General features: G+C 33.8%; 2 protein-coding genes across 2 annotated transcripts; one reads left to right on the top strand and one right to left on the bottom strand.

Moving 5' to 3' along the window:
• The first annotated feature begins 7,776 nt into the window (after positions 1-7,776).
• On the top strand, positions 7,777-10,654 carry LOC112515092 (probable E3 ubiquitin-protein ligase EDA40). The gene is made up of 2 exons (XM_025121745.1): positions 7,777-8,336; positions 8,439-10,654. Exons 1-2 carry the CDS (start codon positions 7,959-7,961, stop codon positions 10,200-10,202), a joined length of 2,142 nt encoding a protein of 713 aa, XP_024977513.1. The 5' UTR covers positions 7,777-7,958; the 3' UTR covers positions 10,203-10,654.
• Positions 10,655-15,652: 4,998 nt separating this feature from the next.
• Positions 15,653-26,486, bottom strand: LOC112515288 (protein RMD5 homolog). The gene is made up of 2 exons (XM_025122008.1): positions 26,434-26,486; positions 15,653-17,056 (listed from the first exon to the last, which is right to left on the bottom strand). The coding sequence occupies exon 2, from the start codon at positions 17,010-17,012 to the stop codon at positions 15,849-15,851; it is 1,164 nt and encodes a 387-aa protein (XP_024977776.1). The 5' UTR covers positions 17,013-17,056; positions 26,434-26,486; the 3' UTR covers positions 15,653-15,848.
• Between the last annotated feature and the right edge of the window lie 415 nt (positions 26,487-26,901).

Here is a 26,901-nt window from a genome sequence, read left to right as displayed (position 1 = left end):
CACAAAAAATGAGGAATTTCAAATAGTTAATTTGATACTAATATCGATATATTTTTGTCAAATTTTTATGATATCTTCAAACATATATTTTATTTAAAAATAAAAACACCATCGCTTTCTCAAAATCACATAAAGCCATATTATAATATCGACTGAGATAAAGAATAAAATGAAATATTAAAATCACGATTTATTTCACTCCATTGCACGAATACGCTTCTAGTTATATTCTAAAACATCAAAGAAATCTTTGAATCGTACGGATCATATTATGCATAAGGCGCCCCCACACTTGCCCCTCACCAAATACGCGCAAAAAAGAATGTATAATAAACTAAATAGGTTACGCCTTTTTATTAAATTAAATAACTTTATATTAATATTTAAACACAAAATATTGCTTTTATTATAAAAATGTTTTCATACTCTAATCTCTTTAAATCTAATCCTTTTGGATCCTGATTTGGTCGGTTAAAAACATCACTTTTTGATAAAATAATATATTTATGAAGACCGATAACATTTTTCAATAATTATGTTATAATATTTTTAAAATAAAGTATTTAAAGTTAAAATCGTTAAAAATAATTACATTTAACTCCAACAGTTACTTTATTTTAGTAATTCTACATTAACTATATCGTTAAATATTTAATACATTAAATAAAATATACCCTAAATCTAAATGTCTATATTTTAGAATAGTTGTTACAGATGCTCTAAGGGGTCGTTTAAACGCATACCCGATAAGCACTTATGATAATTAACATTTTCACTTAACTTACCGAGTAAGATTTTATCCATTAAAGAGCGTTGTATGCAATATTCTTATCCAATAAGTGTTTACCGAGTAAGAATCGTCAGTCTCACTAGATAAGACTTTTGGTTCTTGTCATTGCTCTTACCGGGTAAGATTCTCAATTTTTGTCATGTTTATCCGATAAGGTAATGACATGGTAAGCACTTACTAGTTCAATTATCTTAATGGATGAACATAACAATGACTGAGAATCTTACCCAATAAGAGAGAAGAAAATGATCAAGAATCTTACCTGGTAAGTGAATGTGATGATTCTTATCGGGTTATAAACGCTTACCATCAATCTCTTCTTTAATGACAGAGAATATGAGAATGTAACCCCATAAGTTAATGAGAGTGGTGGCTCTTGTTGGTAACACCCTTTATGTAACACTCTTAGGGACTATTTGGCAATTGCTGAATGATTAGGTGCAGAATGATTAAGTGGTCAGAATGATTAGGAGGCTCTCATGATATAGTGTAAAATGAAATATAATTGTTTGATAATTATGTACAATGAAATTATGGCTCTTAATGGTTAAGGGAGATCAAGGATACAAAATCATTCAGAGGGTTTTAGAACCATTAAGAGACATATTTTTTTTTTTGCCAAACAAGATTCACCTCTTAACGGTTCAGAGGTTGTCTCTTAATGGAACTATTAAGAGATAAACAAACAACCCATTAGTTTTACTATAAAGGCATAAATCGTACTTAACTCATTAATTAATCACAATCAACATAATTGCACGAAAACTCGTAAGTTGAAAGCAAGTAATAGTAGAAGGCTTACAACTGAAACAAAACTAGAAAATTAAATCAGCAACATAATACTGATTATCGTAACACCACTAGTTCATCTTATGCCAAACTAGGACAAAACTAAAAAGCAATGAAAACGTATGAACCCTTAAAACTTTGTCTATCGACTGCTAGGTCTTCTCTTCTCCGTTGCTATTACATGTCTGTTTTCTCTCAAGTTACATTACACTGGTATATTATTAAAGTTACTGAGTTCATATATTTCTATACTATAACATGTTATGTCAACAACACTTGACTCACAATGAAACTATGCATGTAAGACGTACATAATACTGCTGAAATCACTTTCATAAAACACATATTATACATGTACACTATCACATGCTGACTATTTAAGCATGCATACATTTACTCAATACTATTCAATTAAAATGCCTAGATACATCAATCCAGTCATATAGAAAGAATAAGTCTTATATTGATTAATGCTAGTACTACTAAGTGATACATGACATCCTCTACGACCATCTTGTGACTCAGTTACGAAGTAACTAAAATGACTGTCAAAACATGCCTTTTACACAAAGCAAACACAATGTTTTTAAGTCAGTGGCAATGCCACACCCAACATAATGGGGTCTACTGACCCAGTCAACCTTCAACGAAATGTTAGATTTACCTTGCCATTTTTTTTCATTGTTTTGTTACTGTTAATTCTTATATTCTTATAATCTTTGCTACAGTGCTATTATATAGTTGGTTGTTTTTATTAAATCCATCTTAATTATAAATAATTCATTGTATGTTGTATGTTCCATATGCTCAAACAAATTAATCTAGAAATAAAACATATAAGTTATTAGTATAACTTGCTATCTAGTTTAACCGAAATGGTAAACGAAAAACCTAAACTGAACCGGATTAATGATTCTTAATCGGTTAACTGAATCACTTAACCCGAAAACCGTATTGGTTCAGAAGGGTTATTAGGTTTTGGAAATTTTGACACCCCGAAGTATGATCCCAGAGCCTTCAGTTGCTGGATCATCCACTGTTTCAAGTCAAATGGCTACATGGGCAATGACCATATGAGAAATGCTTCTGCTACTCGTATGACATTCAATACAAAGTTCTCATATCGAGTCATTTCCGATACACAAGATCCTCATCTTGTATACATACGTGGATTTCATATTTGTTTATGCATAGTAACACATCGAATTTGGTGTATCACTATTCATTTACAACAAATTTTACACCAACGGGAATAGAAAAAAAAAATATATACCTATGATCTTATACTTTCGTTCAAGATTTTGTATTATCCGTTCTAGTAGATTTATTATATGCGCTGAATTTCATACCACATTTACGGATTTGGTGTAAGTTTCGGTATTATCCATTGGATATGCAGTAAGTTTATATTATTTTTAATGGCAATACAACTCGCAACGTAAACATTATAATTCGGCAATATCTTTCATATCATGACAAAAAATTTCAACATAATCATTCAGTAATTGACTTTTGCATATACGCTAACACATCATACTGTATAAAATTTCAGTACAGTTGACCTTAGATTCACTAAACTGGTTTCTTTTCTGTACATTTCGGTTTTTTATATTATCGTTTTTTTGTTTTATTTCAAAATATATTATAACTGTATTTGACCAAAAAACAAAATACTTGAAAGACAAGTCAGAAACTATTAACACAAAATAAAATCAAAAGAAATCTTTCTTTTTGTCTTTATGTTTGAATTATTTGTTAACACTATTCAATTTGAGGTACCCGCATTGAAATTGTTATTAATTATTGTACAAAATATAATCATTAGGTTTAGTGTATGTTTAAGAAGTAAAACATGCGATTTAAATAAGGAATTATTTTGAAATATAATATTTTAAAACTTTATTTAAATATTTTGTTGCCACTATACCAAAATATAATATCCCAGTGGACTTATTAGTTGTCATTTCCTTAATTATATCGAAATTATAATAATTTAACATGTAATTAATTAGCAAATATTTTATCCTATTAACTTTATTATTAAGTGTTATTCTAGATTTTATTCAATCATAGAACAATTTTTTATCTGTAAAATAGTAGAATAGAGTTGTTAAAAAGCTGACATGCATATTTTATTCTTCTTTCTATTGATATATTGTTTGAAGTTCGATTGTAAATTTCAGTTGTTTAATTCGATTGTAATTGTCTTTTTTTATTTTTGTGTTTTGATTTATAGAATCATATAATCCTCATAATTTTTATTTTCCATTTAATGAAATTGATTACCTAAAATAACCCTCGATCATGTTTTAAAATTCTTATATTTCTTAAAAAGCGATTAGATAGTATTTCTACTGGTTTTAAAGCATCAGTTGTGGTGCACTGGTTTAGCCTTATGGGGGATGTAGTGGAAAATCTCATATACTTGATATACGAATCCAGACGCTACCAAAACATTTATAGCTATCAAGACTCTTAATAACTCTTAAAACTCTTAAACCAGTTCATTCCTAAACGATTTCATCCCTAAACGATTTCATCCCTATCCGATTTCATCCCATATCTGAATTCGTGTAACTAACTGCAGATAAACACAATCAAATACAGGATAAACATCTCATTTTAAATATAAAAAGTCTAAAATTTAATTAGTATAATCATTAAATTCTAACAGAATACTTAATTATTATCTTTATAAAATTTATAATATTAAATCAAAAATAAATTATTTTATTATTAATTAAATTAAATTTATATATATATTATAAATCATTTGACAAAAACTCTTAAAAACCACTTTTTATGCGTAAAGTACTGTTTATTAATGCATATTACTTAAAACTCAAGATTACAAGTAGATTGTGCGTATGTACAACTTATTAAAGCTTAATATCTGAATTCATGTAACTAACTGCAGATAAACACAATCAAATACAGGATAAACATCTCATTTTAAATATAAAAAATCTAAAATATAATTAAGATAATCATTGAGTTCTAACAGAATACTTAATTGTTAGGTTTAAATGAGAAGCTCTAAGATTTAAAAAGTTGAACTCAACACCTATTATAAAATTTCTATTTTCATATTTTTTTATTAATTAAGATAATTATGAAAATATAAAATATCATAATTCATTTCTTTTTTTTACTATTACGTTTCTTTTATAGCAACAGTCATCAATCTTTTATCTAATTTTTTACCATAAATTCATTGACGATTTTACAATCTACAAATCAAATCAAATCTTATATATGGACATGAACAACAATGTTTTTTATTGATTCATATGTGAACATGCTAACATAGGTTCACATGTGATCTTACATAACTTGTATGTGAATCAATTTAAAATTTATGACCAAGATTCTCTATCAGTTTAAAATTCATGTGTGAACACATAAATCATAACATAAATTCACATATGGATCGTAATTATAATTCGTACAAACCACAAGGGTGGTGTCTGATTGGTTTGAGCTTGATTCCAAAAGTCAAAAGTGTCTGGAGGTCTCAGGTTCAAATCCAAGAAGAAACAAAAATCCCCTTGTAGCCACGGAGGTTCAAATGCGCCGACTCCGGGCTACCTGCAAAGCAGGTGGTCGTCCTGGGATTAGTCGACCTGCATAGCGGGTTGTATATCCAGGTTAATAAAAAGAAGTTATAATTCGTACATGAGTCAATTTATAACTTATAAGTGAAATTTTGTAAATAAATTTAAGATATATATATATATATATATATATATATATGTAAATCTTAATATATATATATATAAAGATATATATACTATATTATAAAGCATTTGACAAAAACTCTTAAAAAYMATYTTTTATGCATAAATTACTGCTTATTAATGCATGTTAGTTAAAACTCAAGATTACAAGTAGATTGTGCRTAWGTACAACTTATTAAAGYTTMATATCTGAATTYATRTAACTAACTGCAGATAAACAYAATCAAATACARGATAAACATCTYATTTTAAATATAAAAAATCTAAAATACAATTAGGATTATCATTAAGTTCTAACATAATACTTAACTATTATCTTTATAAAATGTTATATCATTAAACCAAAAATAAATTATTTCATTATTAAACTTAAATTTAATTATAATAAAAAAAGAAATTACATAAAAATGATAATTTTTACATAGTTGATTTAATATTAATAACGATATATTTTTTTCAAATTTTTATGATATCTTCAAATTTATATTTTATTTAAAAATAAAATCATTATTGTTTTATTAAAAACACATAAAATCGTATTATAATATAGATAGAGACAAAGAATAAAATAGAACATTAAAATCGAGATGTATCTAATTGCATTGCACGAGTACCCTTCTAATATATATATATATATATATATATATGTATATGTATCATGAATCTTAAGTTAAATGTAATGGAATTCTGGTTTTTTTGGGGTATAATCTATTTAAATAAAATATTAATTATACCTTAGATAATTTAATTTAAAAGAAATCGGGTAATCTAATTATTATTTTAAAAAAAGTGGGTAAATGTTTTTGAAAAATGAGTGGATTATTGAAATAATGGTTTGGATTAGCGACTTAATTACATAAAAGTTTTAAAACATCTCCCTCAACTTTTTTAGGTTCTATAAATTAGTCAAAAAAGAAATATATTTACATATTTTCTATTATGATTTTGACCAATGAAAAATCTCATCTAATGATTGAGATTTTCTTCTCGATTCTTTGATTGTTTCATAATATAAAGTGTTGATTATAATTAATGAACTCTAATCATCTTTTATTATTCAAATGATAATAAATAAACACTCATTTTTTTCATAAATCTCTCAATTGATTGGTTTGCAAAAATTACACGAGTTGTATTTAAAACCTCTTCCTCCTCCCTTTCTCTCCCTCAGTCTCAACCATCCATTTAATCATAAAAGTTTTGATTGTTTTCTAATATAAAGTATTGATCATAATTAACATTCAAATCATAATAAATGAACTATCATCATATCCATAAATATCTCAATTGATTGAGTTGCATTGGTTATACAAATATGATTGATTGCATTTGAAACGTCCTCTCTCTTTATATATGGATATATGTATAATGTTATTTATTTTTACTTTTGAAGGCACAAAGAACAAAGAAATAATTTCAAATGAACTCTCTAATATATTTTTCCAATTTACTCTATAACTTATATCAGCACCAAATATTTATATTTGTATTATTAAAGACATGATTTAACCAAAAGGAGGTTTAAGTCTTAAGGCGATGTAAATATAAGTTAGTTTATTAAAAAAATTATTTAATTAATATAAGCTATATTTTTAAATTATATTTGACAAGTTAACTTATGTGCATCTAAACGTGTACTCAGAAAATAAACTTACTTTAAGTAACGTTTCAATAAACTAGCTTATATACTCAGAAAATAAGCTAGCTTATTTTTTTCAGGCAATGCCTTAAAAGATTATGTAAGGTTACATCTCCAAGTTCATTAAAACCCTACTTTCTTTACGGTTAATTTTTTTATACATCTTTTTAAGTTATTTTATATTATCATCTATTTTGAATATAATTAATTTATTAACTAACAGTTAATTTATTAACAAATAATTTGTTTACAAACTATTAATTTTCAATTTATCTTAAAAAGAGAACCCCACCCTAAAAAAGGAGAAAGTAAGAGGATTTTTATCTTAAAGATAAAGGGTTTTTCATTCTTCCTATTAATAAAAATATTTGAAATTATATAATTAAAAAAGAGAAATAATATTTTAATAATATAATTCATATTCTAGTTTTTACAATGAAAAGTGATTAGAGATGAAGATAATCCAATAATTATTTACTCCACTATGTTATTCTCTCTCTTAAATAAATGTTCATAATAAAAATACATAATTTTAAAATCATTATAATTTTTAAATATTTAAATGATATATTAATTGACTTGTAAAATAACCATACAAACTTATGATTGAAAACTAAACTAATGTTTTAAAATTATGATTCATCAGATACTTTTAAATAACTAAATGATATTTTTATTGTTAATAATTGAGAGTTCAATAAAAATAGAAGGAATGGAGCATTTATTTACTATTAGTGGCAACCCATTTTTGCTTCATAAATAAATTAATTTACGTAACAAAAACTCTGCCCAAGAAACAAATATGAAGACCTTCTTCACTCTCCTATTTATTACTCATCCTCCTTTTCTATTATATTCTGCCATCTCCATCTCCATCTCCATCTCCATCTCACACTCACGACTCTCTTCTTCACATACACATCTCATACAATTCTCCTTATCCAATCATCAGAATCCATTTCTGTAACAAGGATCTTTTGGAAAGGAAAAGATATTGGGTGAAATGGTGTTTGGATGGCGAAGAGCTTTCTGTACATCAGTTCCTCCAGATGCAGATTCCGCCATTGAACCTGCTCGAGATGACCATGAGGATGATACCTATGCCAAGGGAAATGGTACTCCTAAATTTGGAAACAGATTCGGTTTCTTTACCTCTTCTACGCCTCGGCTTCAATCGCAGCAGCGGGATCCAAGTCCGAGTCTGCGTTGTCGAACCACCAGAGCCACCCTACCGGCGGAATCAGCTTCCGTTCCCGTAAGTCCAAAGCTTCAATGCAAAACTAGCAACAGCCCTAGGTTGTTCAACTGGTCATCCAATCCGTCGTCGCCTCGATCTCCTTCAACTTTCTCTCTCCTCAAATCCAACCTACGCCTCTCCACAGTAAGATTAGATTCCTTACCTTTTGAATTTTCCTTTTTATCATCATCGTAATCATCACAGTATTGAAGGAATCCAACTTATGTTTTTTTTTTTTTTTTGCAGACTAGATGTGGATTATGCTTGCAGAGCGTCAAGAGAGGGCGAGGGATAGCAATTTTCACGGCGGAGTGTTCTCACGGTTTTCACTTTCCGTGCATAGCCGGCCATGTAAAGAAGAAAGGGAGTCTATCTTGCCCTATTTGCGGTACCTTGTGGAAACAGATGCCACTGTTGTCTGTAAACGATCAGAAGCATCAATTTGCTGAAGAAGAAGAAGAAGAAGAAAGCACGAGGGAAAAGCTAGCCACGACACTAATCGGTGATGTTGTTGAGAAGAAGAAGAGTAAATTGAGGAAACAGCATTCATTTCGGCCAGATTTGAAAGTTTATGATGACGATGAACCATTAGCTTCCTTGACGCCGAAAGCTCGGTTTAATCCGATACCGGAATCTGATGAAAATTGCGACGAAGACTCTATAGGAGAGTTTCAAGGGTTCCATGTTGATGGATGCAGTAACAGTCCCGTTGACATTCATGCGAGAGATGTGGACGTACGGTTGTTGCCGGAGGCAGCGGTGGTCTCATCTGGCCGGAGTCACGAGACATACGCGATTGTTCTGAGAGCAAAAGCTCCGGTGATACCCGAGAAAACACAAGGCAGAGCTCCCATTGATTTGGTTACGGTCGTTGACGTCAGTGGAAAAATGTCAAGTGAGAAGCTGCAAATGATGAAACGAGCAATGAGATTAATCATTTCATCTCTTTCATCCTCCGATCGTCTATCAATCGTTGCCTTCTCTTCATATTCCAAGAGATTATTACCTTTGAAGAGGATGACGACCAGCGGCCAGCGAGCGGCGCGTCGTATAGTGGAGGCAATGGTGGTTCTCGAAGGTTCATCAAACTCAAGCGACGCCGTGAAGAAGGCGGCAAAGGTGCTAGAAGATCGCCGGCAGAAGAACACCGTCGCCTCCATCGTCCTCCTCTCCAACGTCGCCGACCAGCCGTCATGCTTTTCATCCACACGCTACTCTCAGTCTCACCTGGATGTCGCCGTTCATACACTGAAGCTCGCCGTGATTGACGACCACACCTTCGCGAAATCCATCGGAAGTTTACTGAACGTGGTGGTTCAGGATCTGCAGTTGCAGTTAGGGTTTGCCTCCGGCTCAGCTCCGGCGGAAATCACAGCGGTATATGCGTATTCACCCCGACCCGTAGCTCTCGGGTCGGGTACAGTCCGGATCGGAGAATTGATTGCAAACGAAGAGCGAGAATTGTTGATTGAATTGAAAGTTCCGTCGTCGGCGGTTGGGACCCAGAAAGTACTATCCGTGCGCTGCAGTTACAGGGAATCAGTAAGCCAGGAGGTTATTTATTGTAAAGAGCATGCACTGGTTGTACCACGCCCCCACACCGTAAGATCATCGGCCCTCACCATCCAAAGGCTGAGAAACCTCTTCGTCACAACTCGAGCATTAGCCGAGTCACGCCGGCTAACGGCGAGAAACGACCTGATCGGTGCGTACCACATGCTCATTTCAGCTCGTGCTCTAGTTCACCAAGCCAGCTTGGCTTCCACCAACGAGTTCATGATCTCTCTGGAAGCCGAGCTGAACGAGTTGCAACGGCGGCGTCAATCTGAAGCTGAAACTCAAACCGGTAGAGGGAGGGTTGAGATGGCGGCTTACATGGATGAGAAGGAGGAGCTGTTAACGCCAACATCGGCTTGGCGAGTGGCTGAGAAACTTGCTAAAGTCGCAATTATGAGAAAGTCGTTAAACAGAGTCAGCGACTTACACGGCTTTGAGGACGCCAGATTCTAATAAGAAATTTTACATTTCAAGTCCTTTTTAGTTTGAATGATTACATTTTACACCCTCGAAGAATTAGAAAGTTGTGAAAAATGGACGCATTAAATGAAGTGGTGGGACCTGATAACGACAAAAGATTGCCGACGGCTTGACCCTTTTATTCAGTAGAAAGAAACAAGAGATGGTATGAAAAGGGAGGGGGCTCTATATGTCTTTTTGTTCCAAAAAATAAATTAAAAAAATGGTGGTGAGAGGCAGAGGGGTAAAAAGGGAAAACCATCATGATGATGATGATTAATAGTATTTTTTGTTGTTTCTTTGTGTTATTTTTTTTTTTTAATTTATTTTGTATTTTAGGTACAAATTTGTCTTTTCAATTGTCATCTTTTGGGTCAGATGGAATGTGTACATGAATCTATAAAAATGGACACTCACCTTTTTCTTGTGGGTTGTTCCTAAATTCCAAAAATGTACTCCAACTTTGATTTATACGTATAAACACGTTGTATTATATAATAAAATGATAATTTGAGAGGATGCGAGAAGTTTTACGATCTTATGTAATTGTATGTGATATGAACATGTTATGTTGGCTTGTAGAGTAAACGACCCTTGATTGAGTAGATCAAGTCTTTTTGAACATGTTTTCCGCTGTGATTTTTACTTTAGTAATCTTGAATTTTAAATGTTATACATCAATAAACAGTATTTCATACATAGTAAATAGTTTTTAAAAGTTTTTATCAAATGCTTTATAATATAGTATTGATATATGTAGAATTTTTTTATGTATGAAAAAGAAAATCAAAGCATTAAGTAATGATGTTAAATAAGTATGAACATGATGGAGTGGAGTTCAATGTACCACACAAATTATCAATCCATTCCCAAATTCGATAATTCACTTTGCATTATCTTAAATCTTTTTTTAATAATTTCTTTTATGATATGATTATAGTTTTTTATTGGTTAACGGATTTTTTTTGTCCTTCTGTTTTACAGTTATATATATCCAAGCATTATATATACGTTTTGGTGGTATCATACAATAAGTTTGTTGTCATACTCGTTGGATAATCAATACTTTGCACAAAAATCCGATACAAACACTATTGCACAATTTAACATATAATAATTGTTTCATAACATATATATATATATATATATATAATACAAACCATATAAATGTTATATACTGTACAAATTTCGTTCCTTGATTTGTATATTTTAATTTTTTTAATAAGTTATCAAATTAGTTGCAGATAAAGTTGAAATATATTTCGGAACTGATTTAATCCATATTTTGAATTTTATTTGAAATGATATATATGTTCGTTTTCTTACTTCATAGAAATATCAAATTTTATATATCAATGCGTTAACAAAATCAAAATTAAAAGAATTTGTAATGTGATAAAATGAGTTCAATTATTATTAAAAAAAAAAGAAAAAAAAGTGTAGAATAAAAAAATAAAGAATCAATGATGGGGAGCAGCTTGTGACCCAGGTCAATGGTGGTATTTAGATTTTAATACAAAAACTCTTTTAGAATTTCTTTAAGTGGTGGGGACACTACAGAAGCTAATCAACGCATATAATCAAAATTTACTAAATATAAAACAATTATTATTATTCAATTTATAATTAAATGATCCTGATTTTCTTATTCTAAATTAAAAACCCATATTAATATATTGGTATATTTATGGTAATAACATCACGTAGAAAAGGAAAATTGAAATTGGATGTCGATCGTGGGGTTTCAAACGATGTGTGGTCGTATTCAGGTCGAGATTTTATTTCTTCGTTGATTTGTCAATTTAGTTCGTTAGAACAAATCAACAAAATTTATAATGTTACCGGTTCCGGTTGCTTATATTTTGATTTATCATTGATTATTAACTTTAAAACTCAGTTAAAAATGAATATAGTAAATAAGTAGATAATAATTGAGTACAAAAGGTTTAGCCAAGAAAACGCAGAAAAGTGTGCCTTTTGCAGAAATAAACCGATACCTTCCAGATTACGACACCATAAAGACATGCATCAACACATAAAAAACATTAATGTACCGTAAGGACATGTCACAACTTACGATACCGTAAAGAATAACGTCTTGCAGCATTAGATTACGTTTTCTTTTCTTAGCTATTTTGTAATAAAAAAAAAGGGTTTTGAAGTGGTTAAAAAAATAAGCCATATGGTTATTTAGGATAATTGCACAAAGAAAAAGGTAAAAAGGGAACCAAAAGGGCAAAATAAAAGTACGAGTAGGTTTCAGGTCCAAATCTAAACAGAAATAAAAATTCTTTTGTGGTCATAAAGATTTAAATGCGATGACTCCGGTCTATCTACAAAGCATGTGGTCACTTTGGGATTAGCTAGTTTGTATAGCAAGTTGGATATCCAGGTTAATAAAAAAAAAGTAAAAAGAGAAAATGAGGAGACAAGGTGAAAAGGTTAAAAAAAAAAGGGAGGTTTTCACACATTTGAAGGCATCCAGAAATTCCGCAAACTTTCCATCCAAAATCTTTCATCAAAACAGACCCTTTTTTTTCTCTCTTTTCAAGTTAATGATTTTATAAGTTTCAGCTGCTGAGTGCTGAGTGAATGACTTTTTGGATAATCCATTTTTGTGTTTTAAGATAAAGAAATTGCAAGGTTTTTGGTGGGGTGTAAAGAAGCCAAACTTACTTAAAACCATCATAATTTACAACACATCATAAAACAATCACTTTTATGTATTTTTTTTAATTGATTGATACTTTTGCTAAATAATTTATGATTTTGATAGGGAAAATTGCATTAAAATGGAACCAACTTTTACCTAATTCTTATTTTGGGGAACCAATTTTCAAAATCGTCATTTTGGGGAACCAACTTGCATCTGGTTCCTATTTTGGGGAACCAACTTTCAAAATCGTCATTTTGGGAAACCAACTTGCACTTGATTCCTATTTTGGGGAACCAACTTGCAAAAATAATTATAGAAAAATAACTAAAATTCGTTTTTTTTCAAAAATTAATGCAATAAAATCTATTTTTCATTTTAAATCTCGTTTTTTTAATTCAAATATCAAATTGAACATTTTTTAGAAAAAATCCAAATTACCACAATAAAAATTGTTTTTTACTAATGCAAAAAAAATCAAGTTAATAGAAAAAAATTAATTGATACTGATTGGTTAGATATAAAAATCTTGAATGTAATATTTAATATTTATTTTTTATTGCATTAATTAATTTTTTTCTATTAACTTGATTTTTTTGCATTAGTAAAAACAATTTTTATTGTGGTAATTTGAATTTTTTTTAAATGTTTAATTTGATATCCGAATTAAAAAAAAAAACGAGATTTGAAATGAAAAATAGATTTTATTGTATTAATTTTTGGAAAAAAACGAATTTTAGTTATTTTTCTATAATTATTTTGCAAATTGGTTCCCTAAAATAGAAATCAGATGCAAGTTGGTTTTCCAAAATGACAATTTTGAAAGTTGGTTCCCCAAAATAGGAATCAGGTGCAAGTTGGTTTCCCAAAATAGGAATTAGGTGCAAGTTGGTTCCCCAAAATGACGATTTTGAAAGTTGGTTCTCCAAAATAAAAATTAGGTGAAAGTTGGTTTCATTTTGGTGCAATTTTCCCTTGTTATAAATAAGATCTATATTTAAGGGTTGTTTATTAAATGATTATTGGGTAAATATTTACCGAGTGTTAGTTATCTTACCAAATAAGTATGACAATTACCGGGAATCTTACATGATAAATGAGAGAAAAGACTCTTACCTTATAAGTACTCACCGGGTAAAACATATTTATCAACAATTCATTTTAATGGCTGAGAATGTTACTTGATAAGGTAAGTGATGATGGTAACTCTTGTCTGACAATCACTTACCCAATAAGTATTTGATGAACAAGTCCTTTAATTTCGATTAAAAACTTAGATCCGTCATTATCTAATCATACCTTACTTTGGGTTCGTTTGATTTACTATCTAACTGTCAAGATCAGTCAGTTTTATTGTAAATGGGATATAAATGAATTATTTCGACATTATATAAATTTTATATAATAAATAAACAGTATAGGGAACGCTAAAGCTTTTGAAGTCCCATTTGAATATTGTGTCAACAATACGACAATGATAATATGATATTTGGTAAAAAGTTAGATTATCGACAACTCCGTATGGAACTCGTCTTCGAGGACATCAATTAATTTTTCCATCTCATAATTAAAGTCAGATACGTAGAAATAGAAAGTAGACATTTACAAGTAAGACACTTATTTTAGAAAGAACGGATTGTAAGGGGTTTATCAAACACTTACTATGTAAACACTTATTGGGTGTCACTTACCTTACCAAATAAGTATGATAAGAACCGATAATCATTTCAATAAGAGGCAGATTTAGGATCAAGAATCTTACATGATAAGTGAAAGAAAGTACTCTTACACACTTAGTGCTTGTCAGGTAAGAAACGTTTACCACCAAATCTGTTTTGATGGCCAAGAATTTTACCCGATATAGTAAGTGAGAAATGTGACTCTTGCTAGCAGGGGTGTAAGCAAGTCGAGCTTTTAACGAGCTCGAGCTTGAGTCGATCTCGAACACAAAATAAATCTCGTTTAACTTAACGAGTTGGGCTTCATAACACCAATGTTCGACTCGGCTAGTTCAAAAACTTGATTAAACTTTTCGAGTCGAGCTGAGCCAAGCCAATCAAGCAAAGATTTTTTTTCAAGCCAAACATGCTTATATGTTTACATACAATAAAAATACAAAAATTATCAACGTCGAATAAAACGAGTTAATCGATCATGAGTTCGAGCCCACAAACGAGCATACCTCGTGCTCGATAATTCAAAAATATTCGAGCTCGAGTTTGAGCCCTGGATTGAAAATGTTATTCGAGCTTGAGCCTTGTTTTTTTTCAAGCTCGACTCGAATAACCTACGACTCGACTCAAATCGACTCATTTACACCCCAACTTGCTAAAAAGCACTTATTCAATATGCATTTACCAAACTACATGTAAGTTATGAAAGTAAACTATGTTTTTCGTTCTTGTGGCTTATTGAAAATTGGTAGTTTACAACTCGTTGTTTCCATATCTCATAACTTAACATTAAACCACTAACAAAGTTAGCCTCAGTGACAAAAACAACAACAAATCGCAAACCACAAGAACGAAAACCGTAATTTCAAAAATACATGAACGTAAGTCGCAATTTTTAATAAGCCACATAGACAAAAAAAAATACTAGCTTACTCTACAAGTTAACCTTATGGGGTTACCTTAACTAACAATAAGGCTTAAACGTTTGAGGATCCTCCTCAGAGATCACCGGTTCGAGCCTGTGAAACAACCGAGAATTGCCTGTTTTTCAGGCTCCTGGGTTTAGTCGAGTTACTTGCAAATTGGCTCCGACATCGATGGTCAAAAAGAAGGCGAGGGACCCAAATGGAAAGAATTTCTATTTACATGCAAATTTATAACAAAAAGTACAGCCAACAGTTTTTACAATATCACATCCCCCAACACCACAAACCCCTAACTTCATTACAACACAAACACATAAACTTATATCAAAAGGAAAAGGGGGAAGACTTGGTACACCAAACGTACAACTCACAATGCACATATCAGATCTCAAAAGTACAACCGCCTGCATTGACCCACTTCCACCTCCGTTGGGCAGTACGGACATTTGAAAGGCCTCGTGCTGTTGTTTTTCGACAACTTTGTAATCGATTGTTTGCAAAGCACGTGACCACATGACATCAGCATCGGCGGGTTTTCTTCGCTTGCCTGATCACGGCTCACCGGGCACACGAATATGGAGTGAAACTGAAACTCCTGATCAATGTCGATCGGTACCGGTAACTGCTTCATCGACTGCCATTCGTTCTTCTTTCCGTTCATCACGTTCATTAGCTTCAAAAGGGTTGGTAAGCCTTGAACTCCAGCAGCTATGGTTACGCTTAACGGGCTTTGGTAGGATTCACCCAAGAGGTTGCAAAACTGTTGGGCCAGCTCATGGGCCAGCTTGGCCCAATGGGTTGGTGATAGAAGCTCAGAATACGGAGAGGATTCAAGCTTTCCGGCCCATAAAAGACACGCCATTAGCTTCTGGATTTCGGGGAGATGTTGGTTAGCGAAAGGGGAGAAATAAGCTCGGGCGTACTTGAGAGCTTCATCTCTACGGCCATGTTGAAGTATCTCCATGAATTGAAGACGGTGGAGTTTGAGTTCGATGTCGGATCCGTTTTGTCGGAGCTTCTCGTGGTTGGTGGTGGCCCACTTTAAAGCGGGACCCAAGTCTCGAGACTTCATGGACTCAAGTATTTGATACATCTCTAGGAAGTGAGTTTTCCGGTCCACAACAGATTCTTCGTGGGCTTCATTTACAAAGCAATCACCGATATCAAACATGCCTTCACGGTAAAAGTGACTGGCGATTATCTGGTTGATTGTGTGGAGGTCAAAGTCAACGTTTCTATACGATCTTGATATATCGGGATTGAAGTGTTTCTCGAGAAGCTTAATGTACTTGCTCAAAGCAAGATTTAGTTCCTTTTGTGTACCTTCTAGCTGACCAAGTGGAGCGATCTCCTTTAATTTTGCTTTCAGTTCGGTGAGGATTAAGTTGTGGTCGGGTTGCGGAAAAGTACTGTTGGTGGCTGATTGTATTCCTGATAACGCCTGCTCGATTTCTTGGCTCATTTGCTCGACCACCTCTTGGGATTTAGAGGATGACACCTTTTGCTTCTTTGTAACGCGATCAAATGCATCCTTGATGTTATTTAGATCCATAACCTAAATGCTTGCCACTCTTCCCTTTAGGAAATAATAAGTACCTAGAATAAAACAAAGGGTAAATACCATCTGATTACAAGAAATTGAAGTTAACAAGAGTATCATATATTTCATGAAACCAGACAACAAGACACTTTGAGATTTATAGGTTTGACCATTCTAGCCTTTTATCATTTTGTGATTAGTGAATATACACGAATACATTATTGTTCTTAAACAGGAGAAATTCATATGTGATTGACAAAAAGGTGAATGAAGGAAGACTCTATTAAACAAATGGAAACTTAGTTTACTTGCATATTAAGCAGTAATAAGTTGGAAACGGCCACATTGTTCAATTCAAATACACCAATTTCTACCCAAAATCAATCCCTGGAAGCAAGATTGACAAATGATTTCTAGCTTCAGCATGGATCACCATGACCGTGATAATCACACAGAAAAGGTGCAAGTCCGACCACCCCTCGCAAAAGGCAGCCATGTAAAACAAGGAGCAACAAATGAATACAACCAACTTAAATAGAAAAGCCGCGTTATGCAGCTAATTTCCATAAATCGGATTTCCTGAAAATTCCTAAAAACGGATAAATTTATGAACAATATATAATGCAGAAGAAGACCTATGATAGAGGTTTTTGGAGCAGTTGACGTTAGACATGGCGGTTTTTGGCATTTCGGAGAAAATGACCTTTGATAGAAGTTATCGAAGGCAGACTAGGGGTGGAGATCTGTAATTAACCTAGACAAGAGGAAGGGATATGGAGAGGTAGAGGGTGAGAGTGAGGGCGAGGGTGGGGGTAGGGTTAGTGAGCCAGCAGTTAGGCCTCGTTAGTCCTAGGTTAGACTAGGGGTGTGCAACTCCTCTATCCTTGGTTATGTTTTCTTGTGCGTGCTTATGTTTGTATGTTTTGTTTGTATTTCTGTTTGAACGTTGTTGCTTACTTCTAACTTGTTTTTCAAAATTTAGCGCCATCTTTCTCGTTCGAATGTTCTTATTTTCTATTTCCGCAATTTTTTGAGCAAGCTCTCTTTTTTTCACACACTTCGCACAAGTTAGGGGTCTTTACGGAAACAACCGTTCTACTCTTTGGGATAGAGGTTAAGTTTGTGTACATCTCACCCCCCAGACCCCACCTCCGCGTGGAATGGGCTTGTTTGGTTTGGTGTATTGTGAATTTGTGATGCCCTTCAGCCCTCCACAAAGCTGGAATCCTAGGATTATTAATTTCTAGCAAATTCAGATCCAGAAAAAGAAAAAATGATGATACTAAACTACTAATCCAGTAAACTGGAGATGCCACTCATTCTAGATTGCATGCATTGCTACTGAGGCAATTTCTGTTGGCCGCAAATTTACCATCTGATATGAACTTAAAGAACTAGAAGTAGGAGACCAATGTTTGGGTTCTAATAGCAGCCACCTTCCTTCAACTTTTGATGTAAACTTCAGTGATCAACTTGTGAGAAAGAAGATGGAAATCGCACATGAATCAACCAAACTGACCACCAAATCTATTGCCCACCACTCTATCCCACAATTTACTTCATAATCATATACTTATTTTCTAACCTTTAAACATATAGGCCTTTCTACTATGAGTATCAACAACCGAATATAATCCCAAAATAAAACTAATGTTAACCCCCAACAACTTCAGCTTGTCACCTTAGGTATGCAAGCTAGGGATCTCGGACTCGAAACCAAATGAATACCATTATTCCCTATTCTGGGTCACCCCCACCATCGGACGCCAGAAATTTTTCCTGAGTCATCTTGCAGAGGGTGCTGAATTTAACCCCATGGTTTCCTATCTTAAATAAAGTTAAAACTAACGTTAAGAGGAATGATCATTATAGTTTATGCACATCATTCAACAAAGTTCTATAAGGAATTTGATCTAGAGAGAGGAAACACTCCTGAAGTGTCCTGTTCTCTCTCTCTCTCCCATGGGAAAAGTAAAAGTTCCAAATTTAAGCCCGTATCCTCCTGCTGCCGGCAAGATGTTCATGGTCAGGAGAGATTCACTCCAAAAATTCCCGATTGCTTTCCTCTACAGCCACCTTCTCTTGGTAACCTAGCCATTATCAGCAGTCCTCGTTCAATTTAATCAGCTAAAAGCTGAAGGAACTATGGATCATCCGAGCCCCAATTGGGTTGCCTTCTCAGGTCTTACTGATGTTGCCTGTGGTCTGTGGGCCACTATCTCTATAGCTGAGTTCGAAAACTTGGTCATCCAAAACGTCTGGTAGCAGCAGCCAGCTGCGAATTTGAGACCGCAAAGAAGGTTAGATAGCACAGGAAAATAGGAACCATGTCGATGCTTGTGCTTACAGTCTATGCACTGATTCCCATAGCTGCCATTAACAGTATCAATCATTCAGTTTTGATCACCATAATTTCCTCCATTTGCTTCACCTTGTTTCTCCATGTTATTCATATGCAGTATCATCAGCCACCATGCAGTCAGCTTACAAATCCACCCTCATTTCCAGTGCATCTACCTCAACACTATAAAAACAACCGCTGCTACATTCTCAATCAAACAATCGTTTCACCGTGGGCTCCTTTTCATCAGCACTTCTTGTCCTAGATTTAAGAGACCGGTGGTACAGCAGTTAATGGTCATCAAGGTTGTGGTGTTATGGCAGCTTCTGTTTCAATTGGTGGCAGTGACAATAAATGTTCGTTTTTTCCTAAAATGTTAGGCAAGAGAATGGTGGTTCAACAACTAGGTTTTGGGCATGGTTATAAAGCTTCGACAGATAGGGTTCAATCAGCATTGGAGACAGTGGGTCTGGTGCCTTGGGATCTTGTTTTTTCCTGGATAATAGGCAAGGGAACAATAGTACACGGATAGGCTACAGAGATGACCATTCTTTTAGTGTTAGTTTTGTTTAAATGTTGGCATGGTCAGTATTGTTTTTAGTTGGTTTTGGCTCAACATGCATGTTTCATTATATATGTACCAATTCGTTGGTAACTTTTTGAGGGTAAGGTAGCAGATATGGTATTTTTTTTGTTCAGTTTATATATCCGTGTAGGTTGGGTAGTTCATAATGTACAGTATCTATCGGTTTTTGGTATTAATACATTTTTTATAATTTAAAAAAAAAGTGTTGTGCCCTAACCGTCGGGAACATGGTAATAACAACAATAGCTCCTCTTGGTGTAAAAAAGGTCTGCTAATGAACAAATTCAGGATTTACAAAAACATACAAACTATACAATTGTGCCTTTATGGAAGAAAGGAAAGACAAGTAGAATCATCAAAGAATCCAAATTATAGAACTCTGCAAGAGATAGTCATTCAGTGCAAAGAGATTAGATCAATTATGAGTCATGATCTTGAAATAAAAAATGTCATGTTCCAGAATCTGTTGTTCAAGTTAGTAGAACTTGTAGTTTCCTTAACGCGCTATCCCAGATTGGGTACCCGTTTCCCATAGATTAGATACTCTGGTCTCATACTTCTAGCATTATTGTTCAGTTTAAACGATAAATTGTTGCTTCTAAAAAAGTAAAGCCTACCATAGTAAAGTGTACTTTGTAAAATTCACTCCATTGGAACTACTAATAGAATGATGGCAATTTGAGAATAAATTTTTCTTGAGCTTCATCCCAGACTGGAGGGAGGAGGAAAGGTGTTTACCCGTTGTCCTCTCTCCTTCATAAGTATTATCTCTACATAACGATCCCTTGTTCAATGAGTAGAATGATGGCTACGACATAAGGTTAAGGCAGAACAGAGTGGAACTAACATGACCATTTGGTTCTTGTTACCATCTGAAGGCAAATGCAAAGCTCCAATAATAATCAGATGTAGCATACCATGATACCAAGGTAGATTTAACTCATTTCATAGATAGTTTCCATCCAATTAAGAACTGTAATGCGAACCCCGATGATTGAATACATATATTTCTTGAAACATAAGTAAATTTATGAAAAAACAGAGATGGCATCAACATAAAACATAACATATTTTGGAAACTACCAGGATACCAAAGATGTATCAACCAATAATTTATGTACTCATTATCATAGAGTAAACCAGTAAACACACTTGTGCGTGTGTATTATGTAATGATCTATTTGGCTGCCTGCATTTCCATTGTGAATTTATCCTTATTTGATAGCCAGAATATTTGATCCTATAAGCGTTTATTATATTGCATAATTGACAATTGATACGAGAAACTACAACTATGTGTTTAGTTTAGGAAATGTAGAAAAACCACAAAAATATGTGAAAACTAAGGATTTGAAGACAAACTGGAAGAAGAACGATTAGTCAAATAGTATAGCTTACGCTCAACAAGGTGTAGAATTATGATCCATCGCCTTTAGTATAGATAGCTAAGGATCAAGCATGAGCTTACCACCAGAACCAGCAAAACAGTGTAGCCTTGCACCTTAATGATAGGGAAGACAATGTTGACAAGAATGCACGCATAGGCTTACGCCAAAATAATTGCAAGAGAGAAATACATCTACATGTTGGCTGTTTTGGGGAACCTCCATTTTTTTAAAGGATAAAACATGAAAAAGGAAAAAGGCGACAAACCTAGGGTTTTAGGGACTACAAAAACATCAAGCTGAAGAGAAAAAAAAAAGAATTAGGTTTTTCTTAGTTTCTCTAACAACCAATCCTGAACTCGACCAAAGTAAAGGCTGCATGGCTGTGCAATATGGCCACCATTGAGAGCTCTGTGAGGATGAGCAACCAAGCTCCGAGAATACTTATGAGAGACAATGAAACCTTATGTGTATTGTTTCTATCTAGATACGTCATATTCATTTTCATCCTTAATCATTGATCAGTTCACTTAGACATCTCATGGAGATATATAGAGAGCATTGTAAGGACTTACACATGGTGATCATAGAACTAGGAAGGCATATGATAGCATGCCGGGGGACGTGATTTGGAGGAGTGTGGAGAAGAGGGGGCTACCTTCAAGGTATATCGGGGTGATTCAAGATAAGTACGGGTGTATGAGGACCTATGTCAAGAGCCTATGGGTGAGACGAAGTGTCTTCCAGTGAGATACGTTTCCCTGTGGATTAGCAGTAAGCTAATTCTTTTTTGCTGTGATTTTGGACGAGATTTCCTGAGGGATCAAGAAGAGTGTTCCATGGTGTATGTTATTCGTGGATGATATTGTGCCGGTAGTCAAGTCGAACGTAGAGGTATACGGAGTGTTGAAGCAGTGGAGGGTGGCATTGGAAACATACTGTTTGCACAGTAGCCGCTCCCAGTCCGAATATGTATGGTGCAATTTCAGTAAGGAATGTATTGATGAAGGAGTAAAAGTCAACATTGGGGCAAAGAGCACCCCAACAAAACAGATTTAAGTATCTAGACTCCAGGATTCATTAAAAGGGAGAAAGGAGAGGTCAAGGACGACATAACACATCACAGAAAAATGGGGCTAAAGTGGAGGGCCGCCAAAGGCTACCATGTGACAAGAAGGTTTTGTCAAAACCGAAAGGAAAATTCTACATAGCATCTATTAATACGAACTATGTCGTATGGGTCAAAGTAATGGGAGACAAGAAGGCCAAATGAGAAGAAGTTGGAAGTTGCATAAATAAGGATGCTTAATGGACTAGTGGTCAGACCATGTTGGACAAGATACCAAATGAGCAGGGGTGGCGCTAGGAATATAAGTTAGGGGGGTCCGGTTGTCCCTGATCGTATTTTGTTATAAAAATTTACAGCAATAAATATTGTTGCTATTTCCATTGATCCTTCAAAGCAATTTCGAACCTAGAAGTATTTTAAGCAGTGGTGTGATCTTTTTGTGGAAAATTTCGAGCATCATGTTTATCGAATATTCGACTCCTTCCGTCGATATAAATCTACATGCTTGAGCCTTGCCAACACACAGTCTAATTAGTTGTAATTTTATATTTTGTTTTATTATACCTTGATTTATTTGTTTTGCATAAAATTTGGATGCAATTATAGGGGGCTTTTACAAATTCTATTTCTAAACTACATTTGATGAATACAATTATCTATAAGTTATTTTTTTCATGAACTTGGGTGAGTAAACCGGCTAACCAACATTGGTACTTTACGCTCAAAATCTAGCTTTTGGGTATTAAAATGAAAAAAATAAAGACCAAAGGTGTAAAACTAGAAACTTTAATCAAATTAGAAGAACTTATTTTGTAGTGCAAACCTCGATGAGATGGAACAACGGATGGGACTATGGCTTCTAAATTGGATGGTAAATAAAAAAGTGTTAGTGTATAATAGAGGACAAACTTCATGCATAATGCTAGAGTTGGGGGAGACTCGTCACCAGTTACCCTCCCACTGGCTAATGAGGTATTTCGGGACGAGTTGAGAGTTATGACTATTATAGATAATTGTGAAAGGATCGTTTGCGGGTACATGTTTGTAGAAGACAGATGACAACTCCAGTGAGTAGGGTAGAATACGTAGCGGACGAGGGGGCAAGGAGGATGGGCAGGCTGAGGAGGATGTGGGATGAGCAATTGAGGAGGGATATGGTGACCTTAGACATTTTTAGGACATGACCTTTGATAAGAGTTTTGGAGACAGAATTAAGGTAATCGGATATGGTGGGGACACGTAGCTAGCGTAAGCGAAGAAAAGAGTTGGAGAGGTATTGGGTTGGAGGGGAGGAATAGTGAGCCATCAGATACGGTACAAGGGTCCTACGTTAGACTAGGAGGCTGGTAGCTTTTCAAACCTTCATTCTCTTTCTTGAGCATGCTTATGCTTCTATGTTGTGCTTAATATATTTTAGCTTTAGTGCTTCTATTGCACATAGTTTCTTTTGAACTCTCTTCTTTTTCCTTCTGTTTCAGGAACTTTGTCGCAACCTTCTTGAAAAAGGTGGTCTTTTTCTCACATACACTTCTTCATTCATGAAACAACCACTCTACTCTTTGAAGTAGAGGTCAGATCTACATATACATCTCACCTTTCCCATACCCCACCTCCAAGTGGGGTATATCAGGTTAGTTTGGTTATTGATCAGTTTACACTACCATGTAATTGCGATATTACTTGAGGTTTAATAATTTAATATTGGTTAATCATTCAACCGGTTTCTTGTGTTAATGTTTCCATAATCCATATAAATATAATAATCTATTTGTTATTTCCTTGTTCAATCATGACCCTATTCGAGTTTTAATTAATTTATGTTGGTCATGGATTTTAGCTAGTTTCCAATGTTAATGCTTCCAATAAGATAATCAATTTGTCATTTCCCTCTTTATGCGCAAAACAATAGTTTAGATATCAAGATAAATGAGTTGAAATCCCCATGACAAGAGATTCAACATCAAAACAAGAACCTTCGAGCATTTCCGAATCAATAGAAGTTTTTACTCGTGAGTCAAAAGGAGCTATTGCCTAGTGAAAATGGTAATTCATATTTCCGCCAGGGTCCTATGAAATAAGTTATTCCGAGGGTTGCATTAACTTTCCTTTAGTTGTTAGTTAACTCTCAGAAGAAATTTAGCTACTCGAATCCAAATTGCAGTTGATCTCCAGTAAAATGTAGAGACAAGAGAGTGAGGCTTGGTGTGGCTCTCCCGCATCACTCACCACCAATCAACCCCTCTTACCCCAAGAGAGTGAGGCTAATATAGATGAGAGAAAACAACAAGTGGATTCACATGTTCGAAATTAACCAACTTAAAAATGCCTCTACTCTCCGATGTATAGACATATATGAAATCTTGACCAACCAAATACGGTTTTGAAAGAGAAATATGGCTACCAGATGGTGTTGATCTGATTGTTTATGGGATTAGCATGCTAGTCTTGAATGATGTGATGTGATGTTGGTCAAAGTTTTTGGGATGAGATAATTTGAAAAGGATGACACCATATATGATAAAAAGCATAGAAATTCTCCTCTTTTCCCAGAAAGGACAAAGAAAAGCAATACTCCAGCCTTATTACTGCCAAGTACTAATGGTTAGATCATTGCATACACAAGGCCTCAAGGGACTTGGCATTAGATTCAACATCACCGGTGATTGCAACATGGAGAATTAGTTTATAGCAATGTTAACTTTTACAGAAGCAAACATTTTGACAAATTTATATCTGATATCAATTCTACATCATTCGCTAAATCCTATAATCCAAATTCATGTTATTGCATGCAAATATGAACAAGATGCTATATCGTGAAATGATCCTCCTTAAGATCATAGTTTTCCCAACAATGTCTACTGCATGGTGCTTGTTTAGTCAAACAACCAAGTAATGGAAAAATGTAGCAGACAAAGAAGTGACAATTGGAAACTTTAATGTTGATTATCTGCCAATATGGTTGTAAAGTTTAGTCATTTATTCTGTTTTTTAACCGTGCTTTCTATACCACAGTTCGTCCATGTCCATTCCTATGAGGAGCTACACTTTATTTTGATATTGAACTAGTAATTAGCACATACAAAATCAGTATTGTTCTGTGACCAAATTACCACAAAAAGTTCTGATCGTAATACATGTAACAATGTTTGTTCTAGTCATGAATTTTTCTTGGCCAGTTTAGAATCCCATGACTGTAAATTGAAATCTATGATTTTTGAAAGTCAAAATATAGCTCTTGTTATGAATTGATGGAGTATAAAATGCACCAATTTCTTGATAACACCCATTTCCACGAATTACATGGTAGCAGGAGATTTTAAAGCTTAATAACAGCAAAAAAGATTTTGCAACTCAAAAGTGATGCTAGATATGTTCCCAAAATAAAGCCACGTGTGACTCTTGAGTGATGATCTACTAACTTCAAAATCAACATCAATTATTTTCTGTCTAAGAGTTGATCAATACATCCAACAATACATATTAAATCGTATCACAGTCAACATATTCTAAAAAGCAAATTTTTATGCCAACATTGAACTCGAAAGCACCAGGTTACAATCTCCAAATCAGAAAGTGCTTTTTTTTTTTCAGGACGGAGGGGTTCATATCATACAAATTCACAACAAAATTTATCTTATTCACAAAAAACTTCGTCAAGTAGGAGACAATAACTTTAACGATATTCTCAATCACCGATGATAATCACTGGACGACTCTACACACAAGACACTCTAAATGCAAGTAAATTAACATCGCTATGCAACCACCGCTTACCGTTTCGGTCTATCCTATCGTTTTCGTTGAAGAAATTTACATAAGAATCCAGTCAAACCTTCTGATCTCTAATATGCTATCAACTTCTTCACAGATTCAACAGTAATTTCATCAAAAAAAATGAAAACAAAGATCACGAACCTCCAGATCGAGACATAACAGGGATTAATCATGCTAAAATTTTCAAACAATCATCATACTTACGTAGATATATGTACGAAATTTACATAAAAAAAAGAACACACGCATAGATACGAAGGAGCTTAGTATCTTACCAGGGGCAAGAGGAAGGGCGAACCAGGGGATTTGTGTGTAAAATTGGGGAAATTTGATAACTGAACGCTTTATGATGGCAGAGATTTTTATGAAATTGGCTGGATAGGGCTTGAACTTTTATTTTTATTTTTATTTTTATTTTTAAAATTATATCCTGATTTTTTATTGCATTAATTTTTTAGGTTTGTTTTTTGCAAGGCAATCATGGAGCCGAAGGGTTCAGTAAATGTATGACAAAGTGAGAGGCCCCTATTCGCGGCCCTCTAACCGCCTAACATAATAATAACGTGCAAAGTTCACTTCTATTACTTAATCTATACAATATCTATACTATATTAATTTAGCTAAAACTCTTAAAAACTCTTAAAACTCTTAAACTCGTTTATCCCTAAACAATTTCATCCCTATCCGATTTCATCCCATAACTGAATTCGTGTAACTAACTGCAGATAAACACAATCAAATAC

The sequence above is a fragment of the Cynara cardunculus genome (genome assembly GCF_001531365.2).
Source record: "Cynara cardunculus var. scolymus isolate 2C chromosome LG 7, CcrdV1, whole genome shotgun sequence".
Lineage (NCBI taxonomy): Eukaryota > Viridiplantae > Streptophyta > Magnoliopsida > Asterales > Asteraceae > Cynara > Cynara cardunculus.
The sequence above is the reverse complement of the archived record's forward strand: the minus strand, read 5'-3'. Positions and strand labels throughout refer to the sequence as shown.

Excerpts from the sequence above, each read along its gene's own strand:
- LOC112515288 (XM_025122008.1), bottom strand. The coding sequence starts at position 17,012 with ATGGATCTAAATAACATCAAGGATGCATTTGATCGCGTTACAAAGAAG.
- LOC112515092 (XM_025121745.1), top strand. The coding sequence starts at position 7,959 with ATGGTGTTTGGATGGCGAAGAGCTTTCTGTACATCAGTTCCTCCAGAT. Across the intron at positions 8,337-8,438 it reads CCAACCTACGCCTCTCCACA|ACTAGATGTGGATTATGCTT; the intron begins GTAAGATTAGAT and ends TTTTTTTTGCAG.